The following is a 23202-nucleotide window of genomic DNA, read 5'->3' on the forward strand; positions in this document are numbered from 1 at the left end:
CTTAGATGTATCCATGTCCATATACCCTAATAACTTCATGAAAGTAGGTGAAGTAGGCGCAAGTTATCGAAAGACGCAAAAAACAGATACAATCACGCGCTTTCTTAATCATTCTATGAACTTGCAAATGATCGGAAAATGAGGGGGTAAAGAGTAGGATTTCTAAATTTGGCAACAGGTTCCCTACTACTACTAATAGTATTTTACCTAGTAGGAGGTAGAAAGGGATCTGGTATTGTCTAGATACTTTTAGATGCATTATCGAAGCGTGTCTCAAGCCCTGACCTCTGGTGCGCGGCATCTGACAATAATACGTACTTTCTTTAGTCTTCCATACTGTCCTGATGCCATTTGAAGACCTCCATGTACATACCTATCTAGGTAGGTATTCATAGTTATCATTCCTCACAAAACTCGTAGTGTATATGTAATAATGACGCAGATTTTCCTTAAATTAGTCATAATATTTAACTATGAACTAATATTGTAAGCAAATACTCCTCTCCAACGCCCCGGAGGTTTCAAGTTTGTTTGCTTTTTGTGAAAGTAATACCTAGGTACTACATATGTCCGTGAATGAAACCGCCTCGGTTACTCCGATTAGACAGAAGCAATCATAGATTGAATGGTGGTGGCAAGCTCTTTCAATGTCTGAGAGTCACGGGGAATACTATGCCCACCACCGTGATCAAAAAGGTCCGCCGTATCACAGTCGCACACATTGTACAAGGCCATAGCCCCGCAGATCATTGTATCTTGTGTTCCAACAATATGGCATGTTGGAATTTTGATAAGGTAGCCAACTTCATCACGTAAGAGAAAGCGACCAGTGCCCGAGTCCATTGGTGGTAAGCCTGCAATGAAAATGGCACTTTTGAGGCGAGGGATTCGTCCAAACAACTCCATTCTCTTGCTCTCCTCCACAATGAGTGAGGCAGCAACCCCGGCACCTTCGGAGTACCCGATGATACCTTCGATGTCATTGTCTTGATCTATTTGCTCAAGGAGCCGGGAGAGTACTGGGGTGATATCCCTGCCTCCATAACTGCCGGGTGAAGCTTGCCATATTCTCATTGTGTCCTCTGGATCTCCCCGTGCATCTATTGCACTCATAATGCGAGCATTCGCTTCCAAGTCGCACTCAATGAAGGTAAAGTTGGGAGGTGGGCCAGTGAAGCCTTCGAATTGCCTTGGCATATTGACGGGGTTGCTTCCCTGGGTAAAATGGAAGCTGATATTTGAGTCGGCTTGTAGCTCAGAAATAAGAGGCTCTGAAAGCATTGAAGTCAGTATTTCTGACTGACTACTATCTGAGTTCCAGGGTTTGGAGACTTACCAAGCTGTACCTTCATGGTCTTCACGAAGTAGATGTAAGTCAAGTGTTATAATGAGAAGAATGAGTATTGTACTGACCTTGGCATTTGAAAGACTCCCTGGCAGACAAAGAAACTTCATAGTGATTGAAAATTGAACAAGCGAGAGATAGAAAATCTGAAAGAGAAGTTCCAGGGTCTGGTATAGCTAGCTAGATACCAAATGGTACTGTATGCAAGACATTGAAGCCTTGAAGAGTCGACTCCAAGGTTCCAAGGTTCCAAAGTTCACTTGCAGGGGTATGATAGCAGCATTCAGATCGGAGAACCCCGTAGCTCGACGCCACAGATGCAAACGAAGAATATATGATTCACTTCAGCTGCTCAGTAACCTTGGTTGAATCAATCTATTGTCAATCTGTGGCGAATAGTAGGCTCTCATCAATTGTTACTGGACGAAATACCTATAGTGTCCTAGCTAGGAAGAGGTAGAACCAGCCCTTACCCATAGAACTGCTGCATCTTCCACAAAAAGAAAAGAGAAGACGTAATCAGCAGCTCTAGACTAGTATCGAACCATCAGATAGTAAGAATCTAGGTTTGGCCTCGTGTGTTTATACCAAGATCCATACAGACAGCCTCGGATGAGTTCGGGGGTATAACAAAGAAAAATAAGGGCCAAATGATGGCTGAACAAGTGATTGGAGGCACCTGAATGAGGATAAAGAGTTACTAGCTCCGAAAGAGGTGATTTAGTGATTTAGTGCGAACCTTACGCATCCTCGGTTAGATCCGGTGATTCTACTTGCTGATGGCAGTGGATATCGTGGATATCGTGGATATCGTAGATCTCTCTAGCAGTGATCATAGATTACGAACCTGCATATGGTCCCGACTCATCTTTTAGTTCCAAGGTTGGTTGGAGTAGGTATACATCTGGACTCGGCTATAAATGGTGATTTCCAGCCGTGCCTTGTAGTCTTATAATTCTTAATCTTGAGATCTATATTCCCATTGAACTATCTCTTTATTTGACTCCAACAGATCTCTGCTCTTTATTATCATAATGGGAGATCTTGGTAACAAAGCAAACAATGTTGTTCTTAACGATGCAACAAAGCCTATGCCGATTGCCATTGTAGGCATGGCATGTCGGCTCCCAGGTCAAGTTCGCAATCTCGAAGACTTCTGGGAACTTTGTGCGCGTGGCAGAAGTGGATGGTCCGAGATACCCAGTAGCCGATTCAATGCTGCGGGCTTTTATCATCCGGATCCAGATCGTACTGGCTGCTTCAACCCAAAAGGGGGCCACTTCTTAGATGAAGACGTTTCCCTATTTGACGCTCTGTTCTTCAATATCACTATCAAGGAAGCACATTCCATGGACCCACAGCAGCGACTGTTACTTGAATGTACCTATGAGGCGCTTGAGAATGGCGGCATTACAAAACAGTCCCTTCAAGGTCGTGATGTTGGTGTATTTGTGGGTGGCTCTCAATCGGACTATGAGATTCATATGCTCCGCGATCCTACCACGGTTCCCATGCACGAAGCCACTGGATGTGCACTGTCTCTGCAGTCAAATAGAATCTCATACTATTTTGATCTGAAGGGCCCCAGTGTGACTGTGGATACAGCATGCTCTTCAAGCCTGACTGCCTTGCACTTGGCATGCCAGAGCCTTCGAGCCAAAGAATGTTCAGCGGCACTGGTTGGAGGATGCCGACTTGACCTGGTCCCTGACACTTTTGTCTCTATGTCCGCCTCTAGGTAAGTGACAGAACTAAAGATTATTGATAAGAGACCGTACGAATAACAATTTATCTAGGCTATTTTCAGAAAGTGGGAAAAGCTATCCTTTCGATCAACAAGCCAAAAATCAGACTGTTACTGGATATGGTCGTGGAGAAGCCATCGGCTGTCTGGTCCTCAAGCCGCTCCATGAAGCCGTGGCTGCCGGTGATCCAATCCGTTCTGTCATCGTAAATACTGGGGTGAACCAAGATGGTCGCACGATAGGTATCACAATGCCGAACGGCGAATCGCAGAAAGCACTTATGCGCGCGGTTTATCGCCAAGCGATGATCAACCCGCTAGAGGCAGGCTATATTGAGGCACATGGGACAGGTACCGGAGTTGGTGACCCCATTGAAGCGGCATCTCTGCACGATGTTTTCTGCGAGTATCGTCCCCGACATGAACCATTGCTTTTGGGCTCAGTTAAATCGAATGTCGGCCACTCCGAGGGTGCAAGTGGTCTAATTGGAACCATCAAAACTGCCCTGATGTTAGAGCGGGGCTTTGTATTGCCCAATTGTCGCTTTCAGACTCCACGGGAGGATATCCCAATGAAGGAATGGGGAATGAAGGTAATAAAACTGCCTTCACGTTCCATTATAATAGGAGACTAACACCGTTCTCAGGTACCGAATAAATTATCTCCTTGGCCTAAAGGCAAGCAATTTGCTAGTATCAACAATTTTGGCTTTGGAGGAACAAATGCTCACATCGTTTTGGAGAAAGCTCCTAAAGCGCAACTAGTCGAAAATGGACAGGTCGATGATGAAGGAAGAGAGAACAATCCTACACGCTATGTGTATGTCCTTTCAGGCCACAATAAAAAGGCAGCCAAGGCCCAGTCAAAGCTCTTAGCAGAGTACCTCGAAAAGCACCCTGATGCATTTGACGCAAATTTGATGAGCAACCTAGCCTACACTCTGGGCCAGCGGCGAACAATTTTCCCATGGAAGCTAGCAGTTTCCGCCTTGTCATGCAAAGAGTTAATTGGCCACCTTTCCACTGATCTCAAGCCTCTCAATGTTTCAGAAAGACTGTCTGTATCTTTAATTTTCACTGGTCAAGGGGCTCAATGGATTGGCATGGGTATGGGGTTGATAAAATCACGCTCAAAGTTTTCTGAAACATTACAAGCTGTTGATAAAGCTCTGAAGGATTTGGGTAGTGATTTTTTAATCACTGGTAAGATAGCGCCCTTCCCTTAATTCGATTCGATGGGGGCTAACCTGTATAAAGATGAGCTCGAAAAAGATGAAGCAAGCAGCTCTCTTCACGAACCCTATGTGAGCCAGCCAGCCTGTACAGCTATTCAACTGGCACTCGTTGATCTTCTTCACTCCTGGAATATTTTCCCTGAAGCCGTCATTGGTCACTCCAGTGGAGAAATTGCAGCTGCTTACGCTGCTGGTATCCTCGGTCTTGAGCAATGTATTCGGATCGCGTACTTCCGCGGAGCAACTGCTCAAATTCTCAAAAATGACACTGCTGGATGTAAAGGAATGATGATGGTGGCTGGTGCTAGCCCAGCCCGACTGCAACCACTCATCGATGAGATTGCAGTAGAAAAAGTCAGAATCGCTTGTATAAACAGCGATTCAAGCGTGACCCTCTCTGGTGATGCGGATGCAATTGACAAGCTAGAATCGACTTTGGCCAGCAAGGAAATATTTACTAGAAAGATCAAGACCGGTGTTGCGTACCACTCGCATCATATGCTGTCGGTTGCCAAGAAGTATCGCGAACTCATGGGTGATATTGTACCTGGGCCGTCCATGATCACATTTCACTCCACGGTTCATGGTAAAGAAATCCCCAGCTCCTATTTGACTAGCGACTACTGGGTCAACAATCTTGTTTCGCCAGTCCTGTTTCTCGACGGATTGAAGAGTTTAATCTCCCAAACGACTTCAAACAATCACATACTCATCGAAGTCGGACCGCACTCGGCAATGCAGTCTCCAATCCAAGCCACGATCAAGCAACACTTCCCAGAGAACAAGAGTCAATATTTTGCAGCTATGAAGCGCAACTCAGACCTTAAGGAGGTCATTCAAGATCTCGCTGCTGCACTTTTTGTAAGGGGTGCTGAAATCGATTTGGACGCCATCAATGTCTTTTCCGAGTCTGAAAAACAACCGAAGGTCTTGACAAACTTACCTAGTTATCCGTGGGATCACACTACCCGTCATTGGCATAATTCCCGTATTGCGCAAAACCTCTGTCATCCCAAGTTTCCTCGAAATGATATCTTGGGGGAACTCTGTGCAGACAACATCGATCTTGAGCCAAGATGGCGAAATGTTATACGCACTGACGATCATCCTTGGATTCGCCAGCATAAAGTTCATGGAAATTCTCTCTACCCTATGACTGCTTTCTTGGCTATGGCTATTGAAGGTGTAGTGCAGCTGGCACACCTACAGCATATCAAACTTGATCGTGTCGAGCTACGAGATGTAAGGATGCAACGAATGCTGGTGGTCCCGGATACGTCGTCCGTAGAAGTTTTCCTCTCAATGAAGCTCCACAATGGCCTTGCTTCCTCTATGTCCAATGGTGCTTGGTATGAGTTCAAGGCTTACTCTTGGGCAGAGGGTAGAGGATGGGATGAGCATTGTCACGGTTTTGTCATCGCTCGAAGTTCTGAGGGCCTTAATCCGGTCAATCAGAAAATAACCGCCGATTCCGAGAAGCTCTTGAGTATCAGCCAAGATTGCACCAAGCCTGTTGATGCATCAATGGTTTATGACAGTATCGCAGCCACATCGGTGAACTACGGACCTCTGTTTCGGAATTTGACTGGTATCACAGTCAGTGAAGATGGAAAAGTGACAGCGGATGCGTGCATTCCCGATACCAAAAGCTGCATGTCCTTTCAGCACGAGACCGACTTCTTGGTGCATCCAATTACGTTGGATACTGTTCTTCAGAGTTTCTGGTTCTTGATTGGATATGACAAGCCAGGACCCCATTCTGCTTATCTCGCTGACTCGATCAAACATATGACCATAAAGTTGAATGAGCTTCTCACTAGCGGCACAACTTTCAAGCTCTTTGCTGTACAGGAACCAAACTTCACACCTGGTGGGGATGAAACATTCGACGTTTTTGGCGTTGTTGAAGAAGAAAATCCATGGATATCAGTCAGTGGATTCAAAGCCGTACGCATAAATGATGCTCCAGATACTCTTGACGGCAAAGTCGAGCGAGCTCTGTGCTATAAAGAAGAGCTTAAACCTTGTCTCGACTTGCTTGAGATCTCTGGTACTACCCTGCGCCAGATTTCAGCTAGGAGCATTAGTAGTTCTCTGGAAAGAGTGAGGCTTTTGGAAAAAGTGTCACGACACTTTATTAACAGAGCATTGTCAAAGGTTCCGTCGGAACTTCCAAGCTTTCAGCCTCATTATCGCTCTTTGTATCGTTGGATGCAAACGGTCCGTTCCTCTAGTGATACGAAATGTGACGATGAGCTGATACGTAGCGTTCGCTCCATGAGTGCTTCAGGAGAGATGACCTGCAAAATTGGAGAACTGCTACCAGAAATTCTCCTTGGCAAAATAGACCCATTGTCGGCTATTGTTGAAGATAACCTCTTAAATCAATACTATGAGAATCACGACAGCTTCCCACAAATATGCCAGAGAATCTCGCTCTGCATTGATATAATGGCAAACCAGAATCCTAACATGAACATTTTGGAGATTGGTGCCGGCACTGGTTCTGTTACCTGGCCCATCTTGGAAAGCTTTGGTGGCAGGGATGGGAAGACTCTACCAAGATTCTGCCACTATACCTTTACGGATATTTCAACTGGTTTCCTTGAGAGAGCACATGAGAGACTTCGGGGATGGGGCTCTCTTGTATCCTACCAGAGTCTGGACATATCTGAGGACCCAGTTAGCCAAGGGTATACTGCTCATTCCTATGACCTGGTAATTGCTGGAGACGTTTTCCATGCCACTGCTCGGATCAGTGAAACGTTAGCCAATGCTCACAAGCTACTGAAGCCCGGTGGAAAACTTCTGTTCGTTGAGGAAACAAACATGCACCCTAGGGTTTTCCCGTTCGCTTGCCTCCCTGGCTGGTGGTTATGTCAGGATGAACGGACTATAGGTCCTCTGCTCGACCAGGAGGCTTGGAATAGAGCACTGAGAGAAAATGGATTTTCTGGAGTCGACCTTTATCTACAAGACTTCCCCGACTGTCCCGAAGCATCTTCATCAGTGATTATCTCTACTGCTAACACCGACATGCTTTCCAAACACGAGGTTGTCATCATTGGACATGGACAAGGAGGCGTGATAGTTCCAAGTGACTTAGTAATCAGCATTGGATCTGTGGCTCGAGTATCCCCCAATATCAAAGACCTCATTCATGCAGATGTGGCGGGGAAAGTATGCGTCTTTATCGGCGAGGTTGGGCAGGCGTTGTTGCCGGATTTGGCCAGTGAAGTTTTCCTTGCGATTCAAAGAGTTGTGAAAACTGCGAAGGGAATCCTTTGGGTCACTGGGCATCATGAATCCTATTTACAGCAAGCTGATGTTAAAATGATCCTTGGTTTAGCGCGCACAGTGAGAAATGAAACCAGATTCCCATTCGTCACACTCGATCTCGGTAAAATCGATGACCTCCGATCTGATGATGCGGTACACAGTGTTGTGCGTGTCCTCGACAAAGTGTTCCAGTCACCTTCCATCCTCATGACTGGTGAAATGGAGTTCAAGTTTCAAGATGGAGAGATCTGCATCCCCCGTGTAGTGGAGGACCATGCGATGAACTTCAACATAATGTTAGAAGGAATGAAAGCACCTCCACAGCTCCAAGAGTTCCAGCAAAATGCAAGGCCTCTCACGCTCAAATTGACCAACACCAACGCCCTGGACGGGTTTTTGTTCACAGACGATGACAGCTTAAGTGCACCGCTTCCATCAGACTTCATCGAGATCAAGGTTTGCTTCTCGGGTTTGAATTTTAGGGACATAATGGTCATCATGGGAGAGGTCACTGGCTCTAATGTCGGTGGTGAGTGCAGTGGTATTGTAACAGCGGTGGGGTCTGACGTCCCAGGCTTTGATATTGGCGACCGAGTATGTGCTGTTTCCCACATGGGATCATTTGCGAGTTACATCCGCTGCCCTGAGACTAGTGCATGGAAGTTGCCTCCTGAAATAGCTCTTGACGTTGCCGCTACTATTCCAATCACATTTTGTACAGCATACTATTCTTTGGTTGATGTGGCTCGGCTTTTGCCTGGGGAGAGTATATTGATTCACTCCGCGGCAGGTGGTCTTGGTCAAGCTGCTATTCTTCTCGCTCAATCACTTGGGGCCAATGTGTTTGCAACTGTTAGCACACGAGAAAAGAAGGAATTCCTTCAAGAAGCCTATAGCTTGGATGAGGATCGGATTTTCTTCAGCCGAGACACCAACTTTGCTCAAGCAATTTTTCAGGCAACAGATGGACAAGGTATCGATGTCGTTGTTAACTCCCTGAGTGGAGATTATCTTCGTGCCTCGTTCGAGACCTTGGCACCATTCGGTCGTTTTGTTGAGTTAGGTAAGCGAGATTTCTTGCAAAACTCTCGCTTGGAGATGGCTCACTTCTTGAATAACGTGACGTTCGCCTCGGTGGATCTGGTCCTCGTGATGAAGCGTAAACCTCAACTTTTAAAGAGGTTACTAGGAGATGTGTTCGAGAAATTTGGTGGTGATGTGTTTTGCAAGCCGACATGGCCTATCACATCTTACTCAATTTCAGATACTGAGAATGCATTACGGGAGATGCGAACAGGAAAGATGATTGGCAAGATTGTTATTCAAATGAATGCAGATGCAATTGTCAAGGTATTTCGGACAACGACTTCGCCAATCAAGAAAAATTTCTCGTTACTAACATAACTCATAGGTTCATCCGCCACGAAGACGGTCCGATACTCTTCTTCGACACGATGCATCTTATCTGATCGTCGGCGGAACGCGAGGGGTCGGGCTCAATGTTGCGACTTGGCTAGCAAGTAGAGGGGCACGATACCTTGTACTTGTATCTCGATCAGGTCAAGTGAGCAAAGAATCACAGCCAATAATCGACAAACTCATCAGCCAAGGAGTGTCCGTCAAAGTATGCCAATGTGATGTTAGATCGGAAGAGATAGTCAAAAAAGAACTGGGAGATATCTTGGCCACGATGCCAAACCTACGTGGTGTGATATACAGTGCCATGGTTGTTCGTGTGAGTATCAGAATCCTGCCGATGGCCAAAATAATCTTCCCAGATTGGAGAGTCTATGTACTTATGATGCAACAGGATGTAATGTTCGAAGAAATGGAATATTCCGATTACCACGCAGTGACACAACCGAGAGTCCAGGGGGTGTGGAATCTCTATAATGGCTTGGTTCAGTTCAACCAGAAACTCGATTTCCTCATCAACTTCTCTTCGCTCTCTGGTATCATTGGCAATTTCACACAATCTGCTTACGCAGCCAGCTGTACATTCATGGATGAGTTCTCTCATTCAATGAATGCCATCGGTGTACCATGCACCACAATAGATCTCCCACCAGTTAGTGGCATTGGTTATCTCACTCAATACGATGAAACGAGAGAGATGGTCCGACAACTCTTTGGTGATGAATGGGTCACTGCAGAAGAGATCCATAGTCTCCTCGCGATCGCAATAAGAGGCTTCATGAAGGACTCTTGCAATGACCATTGTATCACTGGAATGAGGGGCATCAAAAAACAATACGAAAACACCGATCACCCTTGGACTCGAGATCCTAGGTTCTCTCAACTGGTCCGCTTGTACACCATGTCCACCACTTCTGAAAAATCTTCTCAGTCTAAAGATGGCGCATTCGAGCGTCCTGCAAAGGCGATCCAGCAGGTTCAAAATGCCACCCAAGCCCGCCAAATTGTCGCGGACTCCGTGCTAGGAAAGCTATCTAGTCTTTTAATGATTGCGATGGAAGAACTTGATGCCTCCAAGCCAATCTCTGTTCTCGGGCTCGACTCACTTGTGGCCATTGAGATTCGACACTGGATAACCCGGGAATTCGACGCAAATCTTCAGCTATTAGAGATTCTGGCCAGTGATTCAGTGAATGCCTTGGCAAATACGATTCTGCAAAAATCAGGATTTGTTTCAGAAGCCCTCAAGTCCTTCACAACGGCTGAAAAGGCAGAATTGACAACTTGATGACTGCCATCTTTCCTATTTTCAACCGTATAATTAAATTCAGTCATTCATTGAACTTCACTCTCAATATAAACTCCATAATTTGTTCGTTTCTTGTATACTCCGTAAAACCGGTTAATAAATGAAACGATGTCAACATCTAGGGGGTCAACCTCCTTAAGTTGGGCCTTAACTCCACATTAAGCTTATCTAAGCTCTACGCTAAGGCCGCAGCCAACCAGCATCCGTCGCCACAATACCAGTCTCTCCCTAAACAAACTGCCATTGCTTTCTTTAATTCCCCTGATCTAAAAATCCCTATTCATCTGGTATGGTCCATCTCTAGACATTCATCCCTTCATTTTACCCCGTGGTCTTCAACTGTTTACTCCCTGCTTGACCGCCAATCGCACTCTCCCATATTGCAGGAAAAACGCGACTTGTCAATACTCAAGTCAACGTGTCAGCCACTGTTGGATTATACAATGCCTGAGATTTATTGGGCCAGTTATGACTAACATACTTTTTATTAGTATCTAATATACTTTGCTCTAAGATTCTACCATCATGGCCGTCAACGACACTCCTGCTCAGGTATGTTGAGCCATTACGATATTGCGCCATGCTTAGCATGTTGCAACACTTTCGCCTGTCAGGATATCCTTGTTAATGCGCCTCATATCTCTAGCCAGTCTCCGTTGAAGAGCTGACCAATATCACCACCAAGGTATGCGTTGTGCCCCTCACCCCCGCGGCGTCCCAAATCCAAACAAATACGGAGCATGTCTCACCAAGCTCTTTTTATAGGCCTGCCGTAGCGCTCTCAAAGACACCACTGAGTACGACCACGCTAAAGCTAGTCAATGGAATTCCGATATTATCGTACGTTCAACCTGAAACTCTGCATCCGTGCAGGCACTGACGTCAAATCCCTCTCTAACCACTTATACCTCCATCAGAGCACTACCCTTCAAGGGCTTATCGCCGCCACCGCCCCATCTGATTCTTCCAAGCCAGCACCTTATCGTTTCACTGTGAACAGCACAATTGTGCAGCAGGGTCTGATTGAAAAGTCCGCCGCCGCCGATGGCACTCAGAGCAACGCCGGCAAGCGCGGTCTGCACTCCGCTTCCGGTGCCTTCTGGGATGTGAAGCGCGACGGTATGTGGACATACAAGTACGAAGGTGCCGAGGAGCAGGGTCTGGATGTTGTTATCAGTATCACTTGGTTCTCAGTGAACTAAGTGTGGTTGTTTTAAACCGCTGTCTATTTATTTATACTGTTGATAAATGGGAAGACTGGAATTGAGGGGCATATACATTCCTGCTTTTTGTTCTGTTCATAAGTCGGACGTTAAGTTTTATGTTGACCTCTTCTTCTCGAAATTATTATTCATCTTGATCACGTCGTTCTCTTTCTTGCTACCTGTATCTATGGGACACCGGATTTCGTTCGTTGTTACTTCTGTTCACTGAGTAATGGGTGTAGATCAATACTTAAGTATCATTCATATCAAATCTCCATCGTCACAGGACTTTCTACAAAGCTATATTTAGCAGATTACCTGCTTCCGATACACATTCGCCTATCAAGTACTCCTGGGGTCCTGTATTAGAAGGCCTGTTAACTAGTTCCAAGGTTAGTTGCTGATGAGAACCACGATGTATTCAATTCTCTTTTATTCGCGGGTATAGGCGATGTTAGAGGTGTTATTCAGGTGATTAGCTGGTAGAGTGAGCTCTACCTCTAGGGGCATTTAATTATAATTCTTCGACCGAGGGATCTTATGGGCCTTCGTTTTTGCCCCCTTGGATTTCCAAAATGCGTCTTGTGAATGGGACAAATACCTCATGAGAGATCATGGGGGCCCAGTATTGAAACAGACTGGAAGGTATGGTGTCAAAGGTGTAATTGGGATAAATGGTTTCATACTCGAAGTTGGAACCGATTTTTGTAGTGATAGACACCTCTTTGGGTTCGCAAATTTGAGAAGGAATTGAGGACTCCTTGACAGCCATAAAAGATAGCTGGTGATAGTACCTTCAAGGATGAAAATCATGAGATAAAGTTCAAAATCAGCTTTACTCCCAAAATATACTTCAGGTAGTCGTTCTTCTCTAGTATGATTGATGTATACAGATTCCCTTTCGGACGGCAGTATATCTAGAGTTATGCCCTCACCGCCTGATATTTTACTCTCACCGCAAGTAATACTGCCAGTCTAAGTTATACCGCCTTATGCTTATACCTGATCACGTGGATATAACCCATTGCCAAGCCTTTCTAACTCCAATCGAAGCTCTGATTGCTGGTTGCGTCACGAAGGCAACAACAACTGAAAGGGTCAACCATTTATCACATACTCCAGCCGTCTTGGGACTACTTCTCCTAACTCCAGTCCTCACTTGAGAGTGGTATCGAAGACTGGTCAAGATGAGCGTCATTCTTTGCACTGGTAAGCTAATGCACAAAGCTCCCCGCATTTTTCTTACTTATGTGCTAATGCAATTATTGCTTATTATAGCTGGATATGATCATACAATCCGGTATGCTCAGTGCTCTACAGTTCTTGAAATCTGTCTATATACCCCCTTTGCATTTTAACTAATACAATGGTCCAGCTTCTGGGAGGCGCTCTCAGGTATTTGCTCTCGCACTATTCAGCATCCAGATTCTCAAGTGAACCGCCTATGCATCACCCCCGACAAGCGCTTTCTTGCTGCTGCTGGCCACAATAATGTCAAGCTCTTTGATATCAAGTCTTCCAATCCCAATCCTGTGATGACCTTTGAGGGGCACACTGGTAATATCACTGGAGTCGCATTCCATTGTGAGGGTAAATGGATGGTGACTAGCTCGGAGGATGGATCTGTGAAAGTTTGGGATACACGCACTGGTACTCTGCAGCGCAACTACCTCCACCGTGCCCCAGTCAATGACGTGGTTATCCACCCTAATCAGGGTGAGTTGATCAGTGGTGATCGCGCCGGTATGGTTCGAGTCTGGGATCTGGGTGAAAGTGTTTGCACCCATCAGTTAATTCCTGAGGATGATACTTCTGTCCTCAGTGTGAGCGTTGCGAGTGATGGCTCACTGCTCTGCGCTGGAAACAAGAAGGTTAGACATTTCATATCCCCAAGTATATATTGACTTACCCTAATCATCTACTGCTTATAGGGAAATGTCTACATCTGGCGCATGCACCAAACAGATGAGGCAACTCGCATCATTCCCATCTGCACCTTCCAAGCTCACAAGGACTACTTGACCCGTGTTTTACTATCCCCAGATGTCAAACACCTGGCCACTTGTTCAGCCGATCATACTGCCAAAGTCTGGAATCTGGATCCTGATTACGCACCGGCCAAGGTTGCGATCAAAGATTGGAATGAGAAGCAAGCCTTGAAAGCCGCTACCGAGAGCCAAAATGAGTCCGGCTCTGATAGCGCTGAGGCCCAGCAGAGTGTTGAGCTCCAAAACCAGACCCGCGACCTCCTGCGTATTTTCGACCCACCCGCCCGTGATCGTGAACTACTGCGGATCTCAGGCCAGGTGCCCCGAACCGAAACTCCCCAGCAGACCTTCACTCCCCAGCCGGATGGTCCACCTATGGACCCCGCCAACGGTACTTTGTTCTTGGAGACCACCCTTGCCAATCACCAGCGCTGGGTTTGGGACTGCGCCTTTTCAGCTGACTCTGCATACTTGGTAACCGTCTCGAGTGATCATTATGCCCGCCTGTGGGAGCTCAGCACTGGAAACATCATTCGTCAGTATAGTGGACATCACCGTGGTGCTGTTTGTGTTGCTTTAAACGACTACTCTGAGCCTCGCTAAGCTACTTGGCTCAATGTTTATGATTTCTGAGGCTTAAACGTTTTATCATTTTATGTTCATTGATATATTCATAGCATGGCGCAAGTAGGGGTGGTGGGATCTGACAATGGCGTTATACTTTATGGCGCCATTATTAAACAGCATGGAACTAATAACATCATTATTGTATTACATTACATTGCCTTGTAGTCCCAGCTCTAGTATTGACGTGTCCTGCTGGAATGAGGGTCTCCAAAAATACGTAGAGCCGAACCTTGGAAATGAAGATCTATAATATAGTCTGCATGTGCTACTAGTCATTCTCATGCTCTCTTTCTCTCTCTCTCTCTCTCTCTCTCTCTCTCTCTCTCTCTTACATTTGTACTCAATGTGGACGTTTTCTTTGGTTGTTCTAGATGGTGATTCTCACTGCAACTTCCCTCGTTCTAGCCTTGATGCCCAATTTCAACATTGAAGAGACCTTGACTTCTGGTTTCACCTTCACTTTCCTTTATCACCTACCTTGGCATCTAGATAGCTTCCAATCTTTAAATAATTTTCATATACCCATATAGCATATACCCATGTAGGTGCCCCGGTCAGGTGGTGCGTGTCGATATGAGTGATCTTTTCGCGTATCTTTGCTTACCTATCCTTGGATGTAGACTAACCGATACTTATGTGATCTACGGGATCTTCCAGTGTTGTAACTCTTAAGTTATTGTTGGAACGAATATCAGCTGACATACCAAGATCATGTGATCTTGGCATGGCAGCTACTATATCTTCTTTCATCTGAGCATTTTAGAATGACACTTCACTTTTACCCAATATGCATACACCTATTATATACGTACAGAAACGATATCAATAGCTGTCTGCTTCGGTAATAACCTAGTCAACCGACAGTTATTTATACGTGATATACTAGTGTATTCTAGATCAGACATACAAACGTGATTGGAATTATTTTTACCAATTTAGTATTTCTGATTCTTTCTGAACTTTAGCCTAGAATACATCAATATCTAGTTCATGAATATACTCCGTTACAGGATCTCAAATCATATTAAAAGGTTGCCAACTGATATGTATTTAGGTAGTATCACTAGACACTGTTAGATCGAAAGTACAAGTAAACAAGTATTTGCCGCCCAATTTATTTTAGCCCCCATCTTTAATTTGACGTTGTATCAAGGATACCTACTTTTCATCGCATCATCCAAATAATCACCAACCTTGGAAGAGTACGTAAGTAGGTAATAGGTATTCTCACGTTCTTGACCTCATCCAGTACCTAAGACACACGTGGATATACAAGCTAACACCCAATGATATGATGTCATGGTGAACCTTTACTTCCGCATCAAACCTGCTCTCTTCTCTACCCGCAGCCAGCAAGGGCTGCCAAGTAATGAAAAAAGGTATAAGAGTAATAAAATCACAATTTTGAGTAAAAAACTACTTGGCTGCCAGCGAGGGCAGTCAGGTAGACATAACTGATAGCTTTCAGTCAGCAATAATAACCTCAGATTTCTCCTCACTAGTGTATTAAAGACCCATGCATATGGATGTATGGAGAAGAAAGAAAAGAGGAATGAAGTAGGAAATGTTTGTTCTTAATGGTCCACGGGGCACAGCGTAGAGACCACTACGGCGATGACCTCGTCGACGACATCATGCGAGTGACATACCTAGGTCAAGGTAGTAAGTTGCAAGCCGAGTTTTGCCTTCAACGCTTAGAAATACATCCATCTGGGCATCTCTCGAAGTATCTCGAGTATACCTACCTAGCCTTGGAGATACTTAGGTAAATATCTCCCGAGGTATCAAAGAAGAAAAGAGGAATGATTGCCAATTCTTATTTTAGCAGGTACCATGGTATAGAGGGGTCTAGATATCTACTTGAATAGATCACTAAATAGCACCGTCCAGCCTTGAATATGGATGACGACTAGTCACAAATTAATATCGTAATCCTAGCCCTAACTAGGACTAGTTGTAAACGTATTCCTCGCCACTGAAATAGATCGTGTGGAGCTGATGGCAAATAAGGATCTGCAAGTGGGGAATATTTTAAAAAGGAATTAAATGGAGCCTAAAATTGACAATTCGTCACAGCTTCATCAGGTCGATAGGTATACTCATTACCTCCATACCTATCACTTTTTTCAGTGGAATCCAATATGTACCCAAATCTATGTAAAAAGAACGCCAAATCACGACACTTGTTGTAGATGATATAGATCAGCAGGGGGAAAGACAAAAATATCCACAAAATAGAATTCACATCAAGACTAAAATTGGTGGCTCAAACCATTCCGTTACGCGGAGTGTTTCTCATATAAATTAATGCCCTCGGACTTGAGCTGCTTCCGCGCCTTGTGACCACCGCAGCAAGATGCACAGCAGGAGCAGAACTGGAGGATGAAGGCGAAGAGGCTAAATGCCGAGGCGATCCACATGAAGACAAACATCTGTTTGCCGATATGCGCCTTAATATCTAAGCTTGGGTCTGCGGTCACGAAGACATTCGCGAAAATGATAAACATGACGGTCGCAACAACGGTCGCGACAATAGTGGTGAGGGCAGCGAAAAATGAGATTAAAAGCATGGGGATGGAGCGGAAGGGAATAAAAGTGCGACGGCGATGGGGTGGCTGGCCAGGATTTTTGAATCCCTCGCCGTTGGATGAACTGACGGCAGCCCAGCCCTTGATGGACTGCGGAGGCCGAGCGGAAACGGCCAATGGGCTGATGAAAATCAAAATAAAATTAAGTACGGTGCCGGTGATAAACAGACCGAACATCCACTGAGAAGCGAGCTTGGCCAGGTTCAGTGGTTGGGTGATGTCGGATGGCAAGGCAACTGTGAAAACACAAGGATCGAGGATTAGTTTATACTTGGTAGTAGATTGTGGAGGCTGTGTTGACACATACTACTAGCGCCCGATAATAGCTCGCTCACGATAATCTCCACGGGGTTAAAGGCATATAGGGTTTTTGGCTTCGAGCAATGGGTGATTCCCTGGCCATTGTAGCCTTCACAGAAGTTCCACAAGCCAACCTGGTAGAAGTCGTGCAGTCCAATGGACTGGGCGATGGAGTTGATCAAGACGGCATTGGGTATAGACAAAGGAATGATGTTTGACAGATCGAGGTAGAGAAAGTAGGTATTGCGCAGGACTGGTTTATTGGAGACATTTCCGATGACGACCAGTACACAGAAGATCCATGCGATTAAGTAGAGGAACGAGCGTAAGATTCGGTGAGATTTCACGGTGGCAGGGCGTCGAGTAACAGCTCGATCGGATCTGGAGTTTCGAAAGAAAGGGAGTTTTTTTCTTCCAGGGGAGTCCATCCCGTGTGATATAATCGAGGGAGGAGAATTGAAGGGGATGGGAGAGGAGAAAGGTGGATAATGTGTGGATGGAGAAGGTATAAGATCCCGATCCCCTAAAAGGACCTACGGAGTAAAGAAGAACTCAAAAAAGTTGATTTTTGGGCTAAAATCGCTAGATCGTCAGTGGCGTTCTTTGGTCTGATTCAGGCTCCTGAAGGTTTTGAGACCTTGCGTTTGAATATTTTATTATGGGATTTGAAGCTGAGGATTGATATCTTGAAAATTCTGACATTTCCAGGATCTCCAGCGCCTTCAATTCCACATTTTCATCGAGTAAATCTATCAACAACAGCGACAAGCCAACGTCATCTAATCTAGAAGCCTAAGGAGTAAGTATCCACTCTAGTCTATTGGCTTAGGGCGGGTCTAGGCACTCCAAACTAAAATAACCGGGAATATCTTCCTCCCTTACTCTTTGCTCTCTCTCCCCTCCACACCCATTGTGTATCGACCGCTATGAGGTGGTCTCTAGTATTCAGTCTCTTTGTGGGCCTGGCTTATGCTGCCGATAAAACCACCGATCAAACAACAACTTCTTCTGCGGATTCTACAGATTCTACAGATTCCTCCCTGGCTCTTACGGGCGGTACAACCATCACCAACCCAAGTGCTGTGGCCGTGCCTACCGGTGAATATGAATCATATACATCTACAATCACTCTAGATGATGGGAAAACTACCTCGACCTTCGTCCTCAACGCGACAATCACTGGGAATTCCACTGCCACCCCCACGGGCAACCAAACAACAGTCACAACAACCCACTCAAACTCGCTGACCGTGCTGGTCGGCGCATCTCCTACAAACGGGACTAATTCCACTGCGACTTCTTCCACATCAACGGCTGCATTGGCGACCAACACCCAGGTCTGCAACAGTTATGTCGAGTACTGCCAGCGTAGTTACTCCAATATCACCATGATTGCCGCGCACAACAGCCCCTTCGTGCGCCAGGGTAATGCTGCGGCGAATCAGGAATATTCCGTGACAGATCAGCTAAATGATGGAATTCGCATGCGTAAGTGTCGTGTTATCCTCGGGACTCGAAAGATGCGCTAACCAACACAATGTACAGTTCAATTCCAAGTCCACAACCAGAATGGTACCATGTATCTGTGCCATACCTCATGCGAGCTTCTCAATGTCGGTACCTTGCAGGCCTACCTTACCACTGTATTCGCCTGGATGCTCAAGAATCCGTTCGATGTGGTCACTTTCCTCATAGGAAACTACGATTACGTAGACCCTGGTAATTTCACCGCGCCCATCCAAAATTCAGGCCTCATGGATTTGATATACACTCCAAGCAAGATTCCCATGGTCCTGGAAGATTGGCCGACCTTGTCAGAGATGATCTTGAAGCGCCAGCGAGCTGTTTTCTTCATGGACTACCAGGCCAACCAGACTGCCTACCCCTGGCTCATGGACGAGTTTTCTCAGATGTGGGAAACACCCTTCTCCCCGACAGACCGTGATTTCCCTTGCACGGAGCAACGGCCCCCGAACTTGTCTGTAAAGGATGCGAAGAATCGCATGTATATGGCCAATCACAACTTGAACCTGGAGCTGAACCTGGGGTCAATCAGTCTGATGATCCCTAACACGGCTGTCATGAATGTGTCCAATGCTGTGAGTGGCTATGGCAGCCTGGGTCTGATGGCAGAGAACTGTACCGGTAAGTCTCTCGTAAGACTGCAATTTGTCTAAGTATTCCATTCTAACCCAATCCAGCAACATGGGACCGCCCACCCAACTTCCTACTTGTCGACTTCTATAACTATGGCAACTTCAACGGCTCCGTCTTCGAAGTCGCTGCCAACATGAATAATGTCACCTTCAACAACCAGACCTGCTGCGGTGTCGCCTCGGCTGCCATGCACAGCTTGACCGTCACCAGTCTCTCCACTCTCTTCATATTCGCAGCTGGCGTACAGGTCTTGTCGTCATTTATTTAAGCTAATATTTGCAACTATATTACCGGATCTTTTAGCTTCGATCTTTAAACAATATCTCAATTTTTGTCTTCTCACATATCCCCATTTGGCGCTTGGCCTATTTATTTCTAAGTGGATATTCTCGGTCCTTTGCGTGTTTTATTGTACATACGGTACCCATACTACATAGATTAGATCTTAGTTGAAAATTTACACGAAAATCGGTTTGATCGGTCCCAAGTCTTTCGAAATCAATTAACTCCGCAACTTATACAACCGAGTCCCACAATCACGTGGTCGTGAATCCCGCAATCAATAATAGAACCTCACTCGCTCCAAAAAAAAAGAACCACACCTCGCCATCGCAGCATCTCCTCAATTCCAACAGGGCAAACTCAATCCAACTAGGAACAGGGCTCAAAATCCTACACCTTCAAAAAACCCCGCCAAAATGGTCGACATCGTCCCCCTCTCCTCCTACCCCTCCTACATCGACCTTCTCCCCGGAATTCAAACCTGCAACATCACCAACCTGCCCGAGAACTACTTCCTGAAATACTACCTTTATCACGCCCTAACATGGCCCCAGCTTTCATTTGTAGCTGTCGTACGCCCTAAGAATGGCTACAAGAATGGTGGTTCGGGACCCGGCGCTGCTGGCGATCTCTCAGGCCAGTACCCCAAGGTTGTCGGATATGTTCTTGCCAAGATGGAAGAGGAGCCGACAGACGGTGTGCAACATGGACATATCACCAGTCTGAGTGTGATGCGGACTCACCGACGACTGGGTATTGCAGAGCGATTGATGCGAATGAGTCGTATGTTTCCCACTCTTTTCCTTCCCCCTCTCTTACAATTCTCCTCTAAGCGATATCGGTCGCGAGAAGAAACAGATAAGTATGAAATGAAATGAAACGAAATATACTCATGGTTATTTTTCTATTTTTTTTTTTTACAGAACGAGCAATGGCCGAGTCCCACCGCGCAAACTACGTCTCCCTGCACGTGCGCGTCTCCAATATCGCTGCGTTGCGTCTATACCGGGACACACTCGCCTTCGAGGTCGAGAAGATAGAAAGCAAGTACTATGCTGATGGGGAAGATGCTTACGCCATGAAACTGGATCTGAAGCCGCAGTGGCTGGACTGGAAGGCTATTGAGAAGCGGGAGTTGGAGGAGAGCAAGGATGACGATGCGCAAGATGAGGGTGATGAGGTTGGGTCGCTTGGCAAGAAGGATGATGAGAAAATGATGCGCGTTAAGGTTGGGAGAGCTTTGGGTGTTGGTGACTTGGTTGAGAAGAGTGAGGTTCAGCAGACATGATTGTGATTTTGAATGAGTCGAGTCTGTTAGATATACACACTGGAATATTTTGTGATGTCTGATGCATTACTTGGAATAAAGGTTTAGCATTGGGGAGCATGGAATTTTCTTGACACTGGCTTTGTGTGTGAATTCAAAAAATACAAGGTCCTTTATTAGACTTTATTATGTTCAAAGAATGCTTGATCGTAACTTCGTTGATCTGACCAAAGATTGGATGCGCCTCGCTTGGAATACCGAATGTCATGCAAATCTTTATGCTTAGAAGTCTTTGGCTTAGCCAGCTTTCTAAGCATCTGTCACTTCTACTGCTACTTCTTGGAAGCGCGCGGTTTGAGTATCCCCTTGAACCGGCTTTGAGGTTTGACCAGACGGTCAGGAAGTTGGGATGTGCTAGCCTGTGAATCTGATGGAGTATTTTGCGAGCTCAAGACATTCGCAGATTGCACAGGTCCGGTCGGACCAGTCCGTAAAGTACCCGCAGCACCCGAATCAGGGATGTTTCCCAGGGTAAGATCTCTCATTTGTCTATTTAGTGATTCATCTGTGGCTTCACTCTCCTGGGCCGGACGAGATGGGCTATGGCGGTGGTGGCGGTGGCGGCGCTTGTGGGCTTTCCGCTTCTCTCGTTGTTCCTCACGAGCTCGGCGGATTACATCACGGAACGCCTTCTTGGTGGAGTTCATTTCCTCTTTCATGGCTTGTCGTTTGGCAGCCAGGCGCTGTTGCTGTTGAGGGGAATCCCAGCGGCCCCAATCGCTGTCATCGGTTCTCTGAGACTGGCTGTGGACTTGGCGGCGCCAGTCTTGGTGCAACGTCCAACGACCAGAATGTCGTGCGGCATGGCGGGATTCTTGCAGAACATCGAGCTGCTTGCGGAGATCAAGAGCGGCGTCGTATAGAGTCCGGTCATGGCATTCATCTAGAGATTCAAGTTGTGTGCGCACTGCGGCTAGATCTGTGGCACTTAGGTCGGAGGTGGCTGATAATGAGTTGAAGGAGCTCAGAGAGGCGTCTGATGACAAGGAAGAAACAGATGCACGACGGGTAAGTTCGGGGTGAGGATGTTCCTTGTCCTTATCTTGGTTCTGAGGCTGGGGTTCAGTATGGCTTTCGGTTCGGGTTTCCGATGGAGTTGAAACTTGATTCATAGGGCTCGTGCTGTTGGTAGGAGGAGGCATGTCCTTGATAACCCCCACTGTTTGAGCAGGAGCCCACGCAGCTTGGCCGGGGTAAGTAGTAGCTTGATAAGGTGTTGGCTTTCGTCCCTGGAGTCTCGCCTGTTCTTCCACCCATCTTCCATGCGCCAGCGCTTGTTCTTCAACTTGTCGGCCGTAGGCCATCGCCTGTGCGCTTATCTGATCTCCATAGTATTGTGCCTGTTCCGCGAATCGTTCCCCGTATTTCTGCGCCTGTGCGGTGATATTTGAGAACCAGCCAAGAGCACCACTTTTAGATGTACCGGACGGCCCAAATTGTGGTTGGGAGTAGACCCAGTTGTTATACTGCCAAGGTGGCGCACCTGAAGGTGGCGGAGGTGGCGGAGGATAGTATTGAGGTGGATGGTTATTCAATGGTGGTACCCCAGGACTGGGAAACTGAGGAACGCCATAGGGCCCGTATGGCATAGGAGGGTATTGAGATTGGGGGAAACTGGGAAACGGTGGCATAGGCCAAGGGGCTGGTGATGGAACTTGGGCATACTGTCCCGGCAAAGGCGATGGCGTATTTGGATCTCTCATATATTGGCCCTCTGTAGACGGCGTACTCGTCCCTTGAGTTGCCTTTGTTGCGGCTGGGTAGCATCGAGGACAGAGGGCAGATGCAGGTGCTGCATCTGGCTCGCCGATGTATATAAAGTTAATGCAAGTTGAGCGAGGTTCGAAGAAGCATTGGTTCCATTCCTCAACCACGGCTGAGATTCTTGATTGTCGCTGTTCATCTGTCTCCTGGGGCCGGTCCTTTCGGTCCCGCTGGATCTCTGCGCGAAGCTGGCGGGGCAGATGTTGTGAAGTAGCCGCTAAACCCAGATGAGGCGGAAACATGTAACGCAAGAAGGTATCCCAGTCCTGCTGAGCAACCTCTTCCATTCGGGATGCCCAGCAACGTGGTCGCCGGGGGAAGTCCTTTGCTTGGCTGCGCGGATATATTGTCACATGGTGGTGTAGCAGACTCCGACTGTCATCTGAAACTGGTGGCGGCCGTTGCTCGAAGTATGCCGCGGCGGAAGTGAAGTGGATAGGCACAACTCGCGATGAGGTCGAGGAAGTCTCCTCGGTGCGAGAACTACCGCTAGGTGACGCTGAAGAAGTTCCGCGCAATGGTGTTGGGGCCTGCGGAGCGCCATCAATCATCGGGTCAACAGCCGAGTACGGTGGTGGTGGAGCCTCCTCCTGATCCATTGTGAGAGGCTGCAGGTGTTAAATAGTATATGATCTG

At 46.6% G+C, this 23202-nt stretch overlaps 8 protein-coding genes across 8 annotated transcripts; 5 read left to right on the forward strand and 3 right to left on the reverse strand.

The window, feature by feature from the left end:
- Nucleotides 1–600: 600 nt before the first annotated feature.
- N7495_005566 (uncharacterized protein) lies at nt 601–1352 on the reverse strand (the record flags this gene model as incomplete). The annotated part of the gene is made up of 2 exons (XM_057208217.1): nt 601–1271; nt 1337–1352. 2 exons carry the CDS (start codon nt 1350–1352, stop codon nt 601–603), a joined length of 687 nt encoding a protein of 228 aa, XP_057061991.1.
- Nucleotides 1353–2379: 1027 nt separating this feature from the next.
- On the forward strand, nt 2380–10307 carry N7495_005567 (uncharacterized protein; the record flags this gene model as incomplete). The annotated part of the gene is made up of 6 exons (XM_057208218.1): nt 2380–3083; nt 3142–3682; nt 3737–4292; nt 4347–8953; nt 9015–9338; nt 9414–10307. The coding sequence occupies 6 exons, from the start codon at nt 2380–2382 to the stop codon at nt 10305–10307; spliced, it is 7626 nt and encodes a 2541-aa protein (XP_057061992.1).
- Nucleotides 10308–10853: 546 nt separating this feature from the next.
- Nucleotides 10854–11530, forward strand: N7495_005568 (dynein light chain Tctex-type family protein; the record flags this gene model as incomplete). The annotated part of the gene is made up of 4 exons (XM_057208219.1): nt 10854–10880; nt 10975–11013; nt 11094–11168; nt 11246–11530. The coding sequence occupies 4 exons, from the start codon at nt 10854–10856 to the stop codon at nt 11528–11530; spliced, it is 426 nt and encodes a 141-aa protein (XP_057061993.1).
- A 1190-nt stretch (nt 11531–12720) lies between these two features.
- N7495_005569 (WD40 repeat domain-containing protein) lies at nt 12721–14124 on the forward strand (the record flags this gene model as incomplete). The annotated part of the gene is made up of 4 exons (XM_057208220.1): nt 12721–12742; nt 12812–12833; nt 12909–13404; nt 13465–14124. The coding sequence occupies 4 exons, from the start codon at nt 12721–12723 to the stop codon at nt 14122–14124; spliced, it is 1200 nt and encodes a 399-aa protein (XP_057061994.1).
- A 2303-nt stretch (nt 14125–16427) lies between these two features.
- On the reverse strand, nt 16428–17464 carry N7495_005570 (SUR7/PalI family protein; the record flags this gene model as incomplete). Its single annotated transcript, XM_057208221.1, has 2 exons — nt 16428–16972; nt 17044–17464. 2 exons carry the CDS (start codon nt 17462–17464, stop codon nt 16428–16430), a joined length of 966 nt encoding a protein of 321 aa, XP_057061995.1.
- A 498-nt stretch (nt 17465–17962) lies between these two features.
- N7495_005571 (PLC-like phosphodiesterase) lies at nt 17963–19461 on the forward strand (the record flags this gene model as incomplete). The annotated part of the gene is made up of 3 exons (XM_057208222.1): nt 17963–18524; nt 18582–19181; nt 19238–19461. The coding sequence occupies 3 exons, from the start codon at nt 17963–17965 to the stop codon at nt 19459–19461; spliced, it is 1386 nt and encodes a 461-aa protein (XP_057061996.1).
- Nucleotides 19462–19891: 430 nt separating this feature from the next.
- Nucleotides 19892–20763, forward strand: N7495_005572 (peptide alpha-N-acetyltransferase complex A subunit ARD1; the record flags this gene model as incomplete). Its single annotated transcript, XM_057208223.1, has 2 exons — nt 19892–20258; nt 20399–20763. The coding sequence occupies 2 exons, from the start codon at nt 19892–19894 to the stop codon at nt 20761–20763; spliced, it is 732 nt and encodes a 243-aa protein (XP_057061997.1).
- Nucleotides 20764–21074: 311 nt separating this feature from the next.
- N7495_005573 (uncharacterized protein) lies at nt 21075–23165 on the reverse strand (the record flags this gene model as incomplete). The annotated part of the gene is made up of 1 exon (XM_057208224.1): nt 21075–23165. One exon carries the CDS (start codon nt 23163–23165, stop codon nt 21075–21077), a length of 2091 nt encoding a protein of 696 aa, XP_057061998.1.
- Nucleotides 23166–23202: the final 37 nt, after the last annotated feature.

This window comes from Penicillium taxi, assembly GCF_028828555.1.
Source record: "Penicillium taxi strain IBT 34144 chromosome Unknown utg000004l_segment0_segment0, whole genome shotgun sequence".
Classification (NCBI taxonomy): Eukaryota; Fungi; Ascomycota; class Eurotiomycetes; order Eurotiales; family Aspergillaceae; genus Penicillium; species Penicillium taxi.